At 43.5% G+C, this 8057-nt stretch overlaps 1 protein-coding gene across 1 annotated transcript in view; it reads left to right on the top strand.

Annotated features, from left to right (window-relative positions):
* The first annotated feature begins 1026 nt into the window (after nt 1–1026).
* Nucleotides 1027–8057, top strand: part of MYO1H (myosin IH) — a 45253-nt gene continuing 38222 nt past the window's right edge. The window contains 4 exon segments of the mRNA XM_038575394.1: nt 1027–1182; nt 3486–3601; nt 4804–5002; nt 5907–5987. Coding sequence (XP_038431322.1) covers nt 1057–1182; nt 3486–3601; nt 4804–5002; nt 5907–5987 — 522 coding nt within the window. The 5' untranslated portion in view covers nt 1027–1056.

Genomic DNA, 8057 nt, shown 5'->3' with positions numbered 1-8057 from the left:
AGTAACACAGATTCTCCACCATCCTGTGGGCCTGCAACCTCTCCTTTTCCAGGGAGGTCTGAAGCCCAGTCTTGGGGAGAGGACCTTCCAGGTTTGTCCTTCACTGAGTATTCCTCTGTAACAAGGAATTCCCATCCCAACCAAACTCCTCATCACTCATGTCGGAATTACATACCAAATTTGGGCAACAAACATCTAGTTGAGTAAGTGATGGTCAGGAAGGTAGGCTCTGGGGCCGGGCTGTCTAGATTCCTATCCTGGGGGCAGCTCTGGTGGCTTAGCGGTTTGGCGTCACCTTTGGTCCATGGCGTGATCCCAGAGACCAGGGATCGGGGATCGAGTCCCATGTGGGACTCCCTGCAGGGAGCCTGCTTCTCCCTCTACCTGTGTCTCTGCCTCTCTCTCTCTCATAAATAAATAAATAAAATCTTAAAAAAAAAAAAAAGATTCGTATCCTGGCTCTCCCTTTTGGCAGGGTGTATACATGTTTTGTAGTGGCTCTGTCCTCAGTTTCCGCCTCTGTTAAATGAGCACGGTGATGGCACTTACTTTGTAGGGTCAGAACGAGGGTTAAAGAAGATAATCCAAGTCAAGTATTTAGTGTACCGCCTAACAGGTAACTGCTCAGTGCCTGTCAGCTGCTACTATTACCACTAATGCTTTAAAAAAAATATTTTACTTATTTCACGAGAGACACACAGAGAGAAGCAGAAACACAAGCAGGGGGAGAAGCAGGCTCCTCCCAGGGAGCCTGATGTGGGACTCCATCTCAGATCCTGGGATCAGGCCCTGAGCCAAAGGCAGATGCTCAACCACTGAGCCACCCAGGCGTCCCACTATTAATGCTTTTATTGCCATCCCCTTGTAACCCTAACCAGCCCATGAATTCTAAGCAGAGAGCATAACCTAATGTCAGGGCTACACTGCCCCCAGGGTTGGGTATCCTGCTATTTCCATATTAGATGAGCAGTAGGAACTACAGAATAAGGAAGCTGATGAGAAATGTTCTGTTTGCTGCAGAAAGAAGAAGTGAGGAGGAAGCACATTCGCCTGCACATGGAAAGCGCGCTGACCGCCAGGGACAGGGTCGGGGTGCAGGATTTTGTGCTGTTGGACGCCTACACCAGCGAATCTGCTTTTCTGGACAATCTTCGCAAGCGTTTCAGCGAGAACCTCATCTATGTAACGTAACCCATTTCTCAACTGTTTTCCTAGACTGGAGGTACCCCCGCCCAACCCTGCCTGTTTTCACAGCCTTGATGATAGCAAATACTACCCCCTATAGGTTAGCCCTTAAAGGGAGGTGTGAAGGCACCACTGCCAGATGTGCCCTGATCCTTGTGTTGAGGCCTTTATGGCTGCCAGTGACAGAGACCCAGTTTAAACAGGCCTAACCCCCAAGACGTAATCTGTTGACCTATGTCACTTTAGGGATCAGAAATAGATTTAGGGTCTAGGGTGATGAGTCTTGAAGCCTTGAGGGTTCTTCTCCATCTGGAGGACCCTTTCCCACTTCTCTGCTCTCTTTTGCAATGGTCGTTTTCTAGGGCAGACTCTCTACAAGTTGGTACCAGCAGGACAAAACTGATGTCAAGATAGACTATTGTAAGTCCTCCCGGAGACACACACACACACACACACACACACACACACACACACACTGGTTGGCTCTGATTGGCCCATCTTGGGTCATGTGCCTACCTCTGAACCAATCCCCATAGCTAGAATGAGGACTATTCTGACTGGCCAGGCTATTTACCTAGGCCCAGCCCTGCAGGTGAGGGGTGAGGCCAGTGTGTGCCTTATCCTTTAGGGTAAGCCTGGAGAAGGTACCTCAAAGGAATCTGCTGGAAGAAAGAGGTCTAGATATCAGAGAGGCAAACATAAGAGTTGTCCACCGCATCCCATGAGTCTTCTAGGGTCAAGGCTGCAGCACTTTACCAGAGCTGTTCTTAGCTTGACCTGGTTGCTTCTAGCGGTGGTCAGTCCCCACCTTGATCTGATTGGTCAGTTTCCAGGTAAATTTCTTTAGGGTAAACTGCACAGTGTCTCAGTGTGTGTGGTGGGGTTTTATTACATTTGATTAACTTTACTGAGATCTTATTAGCTTTTGTTAAGAGTAAATTTAGACAAAAGCAATCTAAAAATATTTGTCTTGCAGCTATATTGTGTTTAATGGTGACTATGAGTTGGTCTGCATGTTGGGACCAAGGTTACTAGGAAAAAGAACCAAAGGGCTTCTCATGGTATATATTTTTAGTTGTGGAAAGGGATGTTACGCATAAGCAAAGGAGAAAGAGCATGGTTTGGAGAAGTATAAGTGGGATGATAAGATCATCATAATAAATCATTTCCAGTTTGAACAGATAGACTTCAGAAACTATATTCTATTCTGGAAGATTTCTACTGATTGAAGGACTGCAGAATTTTAGTCAAAATAGAATGCTCTTATCTGTTCTAGTTGTCTGTGTGACTTTGTCCTGGAGATTAGAAACATTCATGAGAATGATTTTAGGTGTAATTTAGCATACCCTTGGGAACCTCCAATATCGAGATGCTGAAATGAAAACCAATTACAAACAGAATCTGAAACCTCCAGATGTATTTTTAAAGGAGCCCAAATATTTATTTTTTTTATTTAAGAGGTTAAAGTTTTGTTTATTCATAACTGTATTCCAAGGAGCTTTTACATTAGTGGTTCTACTTCAACCAGAAGCACTTGGAAAACTTGACTCATCATAGAATCCAACATTGAAATCCAGGAAAATAGATACCAACAGTGGGAATGCTTGCCCAGCTGGAGACAGCTGGGATGCATACCCCTTTCACCCAGTGGCCAGAGAGACCTCTGTGAAACATAAATATAAATCAGATTGTTGTGCTCCCTTCTTAAAGCTATCCATTTGACATAACAATTTAAGCCAAGTATTTCATATCAGCAGGGAAAGTGTCTCCACTATGCATTGCAGTTGGAATACATCCCCCATTCTTCATGCCCTGTGTGATCTGAACTTGCTCCATCTCGGACATCGTGTCTTACTATTTCTGTTCTCCCCTCCCCCACTGCCCTCCAGGGCAGTCAGCTTGCCACATTCGTCCCTTCAGCCCTCCAGGAGGGCAGTTGGCCCTCTTCTGCTTCCTTTTTTCATGACTGGCTCATCCTTCAAGTCTCAGCTCAGTCATCTCCTTAAAGAAGATTTCCCCAAGTCCAAGAGCTAAGGTGGACTTCCTTGGTCGTTCCCTCTCCCAGTGCCCTAGGTACACCTTTCTTACCATTCTAATGGAAGCAGTCTTGATCCCTTGGTCAGTGGTCCCCTGTCCCATGCACCCACATGGAAACTCCATGACAGAAGAGACACTGCTTTATTTATTGTTTTATATCTTGAGCATGGAACGAACACCTGGGGATCATACCATATGATGGTCTTTTGCTGTAGCCATTTGTACCCCAGGGTTCCTCACTAGTGTTTGGTCTGTTCCCCTAGACCTATATTGGGACCCTCCTTGTGTCTGTGAATCCATACCAGGAGCTTGGAATCTACACTGTGAGCCAGATGGAACTTTATCAAGGGGTCAATTTCTTTGAACTGCCACCACATGTGTAAGTAGCATGTATGGAGTTCATCCATAGTATTTTCCTATCTCTCTCCTTCTTCTTTATCTATTTTCTCTCCTTCCTTCCTATTCACCTATCCATCCATCCACCTATTCACCCACCCATCTACCCATCCATCTAAATCTTTGATGCATGCTCATTGGATTCTGGATGTCATTAAGCAGCTGCCTTCTTGTGAAACGTCTTTCAGTGCAAAAGAAAACATCAGATCATTGTTGAGTCTCAGCTTAAATATCATGAGAGGTGGAATCTTTCGTAACTGCTGAGAGATCCAAGAGTGTGACACCTGTCTAGGTGTCTTTTCTGTAAAGAGGTTTGCTGTAGTGCCATCTACTGGTGTCTGAGTATCATGGCGGCTAAGGAGCATCCCTGTTGGTAGCAGGATTTCAGATCCTTAGGACAAGCAATTTCGTGTCTGATCTATATGTGATTCAGGGTTTGCTGAATTTCTGAGTTCTCCCTGGTTGACTTCTAGACTAATATTTAGGGCTCTTCCTCCATTTGTCTTGGTGACTCATCTATTCACCTCCTAAGGCATTTATAAACCTTTCTGCACCACTACCACCAATAATTTTCAAAATAGCCAGCTTTCAAAGTCAGCCATATGGGAAGATTAGTGTCCTGAGAGATTTTTATGCTTTGGTTTCTGATCTTGAAGATTAAAGCCTTTATAATAATTTTCTCTCTTGTCCTATAGATATCACAGAGCTTTTAAGAAATTTTCGGTTTTCTGTCTCTGTACTCTTAATACACTAGGTTTTGAGGGAAAGAAGAAACATGAGATCTTGGCGTATCCACTGAGTGTTTAAAATATTTAGATGAGATGTTATTTCCACCTACAGTTAATAGAACGTCTCCTGGGGATATAATTTAGTATCTGGCCTATTCTAAGAAATGTTGGATTTTTCAAAATAAATTCGTTACATCAAAAATGTCCATTATTGCTCAAGTTCTCTATTTTAACTCAACCGTTGGAGTTTTGATTTCTAGAACACTTTGTATGTGATCAGTCAATGGATTGCGGTGGGAGTTTGATATCTGAGCTCAGTGTTCTTGTACCACTTGTCTGGATGTGGCTTCCTGGAGACAGGGTACTTTGTCCTTCCGCTCTGGTGGTGTCACAGCTGAGGGAAATAGCATTATAGCCACTTCCCACCCCTTCCATTTCTGCCCCACTCCTTCTCCAGCTATGCCATAGCTGACAACGCTTACCGCATGATGTGTTCTGAGCTAAATAACCACTTCATCCTAATTTCTGGAGAGAGTGGTGCAGGGAAAACAGAGGCCTCCAAGAAGATTCTCCAGTATTTTGCTGTGACCTGCCCAATGACTGAGTCACTACAAATAGCCCGTGACAGACTATTGCTCTCCAACCCAGTGCTGGAGGTAAGTAATCTTTGAGAACCTGTGGGAGGGGAGTACTAGGGAGGTCACTAAGAAGAATTCTCTGCCCCGGCAAGTTGATCAGAATGGGCAGGTCACCATCTGGCTATTAAGCAGCAGGGTCTCAAGGGCAGTACTGTGGTTAAGGGTGTAACTTTGAAGTTCAGCAGGCATGGATGCTAATCCCAGGGCAGCCACATGCCAGCAAGCTTCAGCAAATCACTCCAGATCCCGGATCCTGTTTCCCTATCTGTGGAATGGGTCTATTCATAGTTTCTACCACGTAGGAGATTTTTGAGAATAAAACAAGATGAATGCAATTAAAAAGCACAGGGCAGAATTAATTAGTAAGCTCTAAAGTCATGCTCTATTATTCATATTTTTTTCTTATTTAATTGGAATAATTTTGATAATTCTCCTATTGCCATTGGCTGCCTTGCTGGGTGATTTCAAACAAGTTATTTTTTTTCCTGTATTTTTTGTTGCCCTTCACGTTAAATATGTTTGTGGTTGAAAGAATCTTCCCACTAGACCTATGAGTTGAATGATTTACCTCTTTGATATGAAAAGGGGTCTGGTAATGGGAGCCATTAACTGTGTCTTCTAGAACAGCAAGGGCCTTGGGTCTTCCATACCTCTCCTTAGTCCTCCCTAGACTGGATGCTAGAGAGAAGCTACTTTTCCGTTTTCTGCAACTCCATCCCTAGTATTTGGCATCACATCCTCTGTACTTGGTGGTTCCTTCTTAGAAGATAAAGTATGGCTTTCATCCCTGGCTCCCCTCTCTCCTCCATTCTCATAGTCGTGGTATTTGGGGTTGGGAAGTTGACAAGCACAAAGAGCTTAAATGACCATGCATGACAGTTTGGCTCAGCCTGTCCCTGTCTCCCTCACTTTGTATTCCAAGGCTTTTGGAAATGCCAAAACACTCCGGAATGACAACTCCAGCAGATTTGGAAAATACATGGACATACAGTTTGACTATAAGGTATCCTGAAGTTCCTATTACTGGTTCATGGGGATCCCTTAACTGGCCAATGCCAGCAACCTGACCCAAGGTACCCTAAGGGAAGAAGGGCTTTATTGGCTCAAATAATTGAAAAATCCAGGGTCAGTACTATTTTGGGAAATGCAAATAAAGACCACAATGAGCTACCATTTCATACTTTCTAGGGGGCCAAAAATTAAGAAATTTGATGATACCAGCCATTAGTGAATATGTAGCTAACTAGGGACTCTAACACATTGCCGGGGCCGGGGGTGTACATTGGTGCAACCCATTTGGAAAACAGTATATTATCCTGTGGAAGTTGAAACCACATAATCAATCTAAGGTAGAGTCATTCTGTTCCTGGAGATACTCCTATAGATTCACAAGCACACTGGAAACAACCAACACATCTGGAAGACTGAGGGTCCAGTGACAGAATGGCTAAATGGTGGGATGTCCACCCATTGAAGTGTCACATAGCAGTGAGAACAAATGAATGGCAGCTACACATAACACGGTCAAGTCTTAGGAATGTCCTGGGTGTCAGTGTAATGCCATTTCTTACAATGCCCCAGAACAATCCCACGTTAAACAATGTATTGTTTAGGCATACATAATTATACGGCATATGTTGGCAAATGTTTTCGGATAGGGCCAGATAGTCAATATTTTAGACTTTGTAGACCATATGGTTTTGGTCACAGCTATTCGGCTCTGCTTCTGTGGCATGGAAGCAACCAGAGACCATACATAATGAAAGAGTATGGTTGTATGTTGCACAAAATGTAAATGGGGCTGATGCAGGTGGGAAGGATTGAGAGAGTTCTCAAGGACACAGAATCCCAGTTGACAAAGTATCACTTAGACTGGAGAACAGTCACTGGCTGAGCATTAAGTGTAGTGATGTCAGACTGGCTCAGGGTTTTCTAGAAGCTGGTATATGGACTTCTGGAGAAGCGTGCCTAGACTTTGAAAAAAAAAAGAGTAGTTATGTCTGTCTTAAAACTTCTTATTGGGACGCCTTGTGTGGCTCAGTGGGTGAGCTTCAGCCTTCGGCTCAGGGCATGATCCTGGGGTCCTGTGATTGAGTCCCACACTGGGATCCCCATGGGGAGCCTGCTTCTCTCTCTGCCTATATCTCTGCCTCTCTGTCTCTCATGAATATATAAATGAAATCTTTAAAGAAATTTTAAAATAAAACTTATTGATATTCAACATACATACTGAAAAGGACATAAGTCATGAGTATGGCTTGATGGATTTTACATCCATGTATCTGCCTGTGATAACCAGCACTCAGATCAAGACATAAACATTTCTAGTGCCTAGAAGATTCTCCTGCCCTTCTCTGATAGTACCTGCCTTCCCAAAGGTTACCAACTCTTCTGACCTCTATAATCAGATTAATTTTGCTGTTCCTTGAGCCTCATGTAAATGGAATTATACAGTATGTTCTATTTTGTGTCTGGCTCCTTTCAGTCAACATTCTATCAGGTTCATTTGTGTCACTTCCTGTAGCAGTTAGCCATTTTTGGCTTATGTGACCTCCTTATGCTTAATCTGTTCTCCTGTTGATGGACATTTGGGTTTTCCAATTTGGAGCTATTGTAAATAGTGCTATGAATGTGCTTGCACATGTCTTTGAGTAGATGTTATTAGTACTCACTCATGTTGGCCGTACACCCAGAAGTGGTGTTGCTGGGTTCTTTCCAACAATGTTAGGACAGTTAATGACAGTTCCAGTTGCCAGCAGGGTTCTCTACACCCTTGTCTACACTTGGTATCACCAGTCCTTTTGGTTTGAGACATTCTGGTGGAGTATAGTGGTTTCCCACTGTGATTTGTTTGTATTTCCCTGATTACAAATGAAGTCTTGATAACTGGCCAATTAAAAATTTTGTGTTAAAGCCTTTTGCCCTCTTTTAAATAGGTGGTTTTTCTCATTGATTTGCAGGAATTCTATATATGTTCTGGAATGCAAATCCTTTATTGGAATATTCTTAAAAATAAGATGGTATGAGGGGCATGGGGGGCTTGGTCAGTGAAGCATCTGCCTTTGGCTTAGGT

The sequence above is a fragment of the Canis lupus genome, chromosome 26 (genome assembly GCF_011100685.1).
Source record: "Canis lupus familiaris isolate Mischka breed German Shepherd chromosome 26, alternate assembly UU_Cfam_GSD_1.0, whole genome shotgun sequence".
In the NCBI taxonomy this organism is placed as follows: domain Eukaryota; kingdom Metazoa; phylum Chordata; class Mammalia; order Carnivora; family Canidae; genus Canis; species Canis lupus.
The sequence above is the reverse complement of the archived record's forward strand: the minus strand, read 5'-3'. Positions and strand labels throughout refer to the sequence as shown.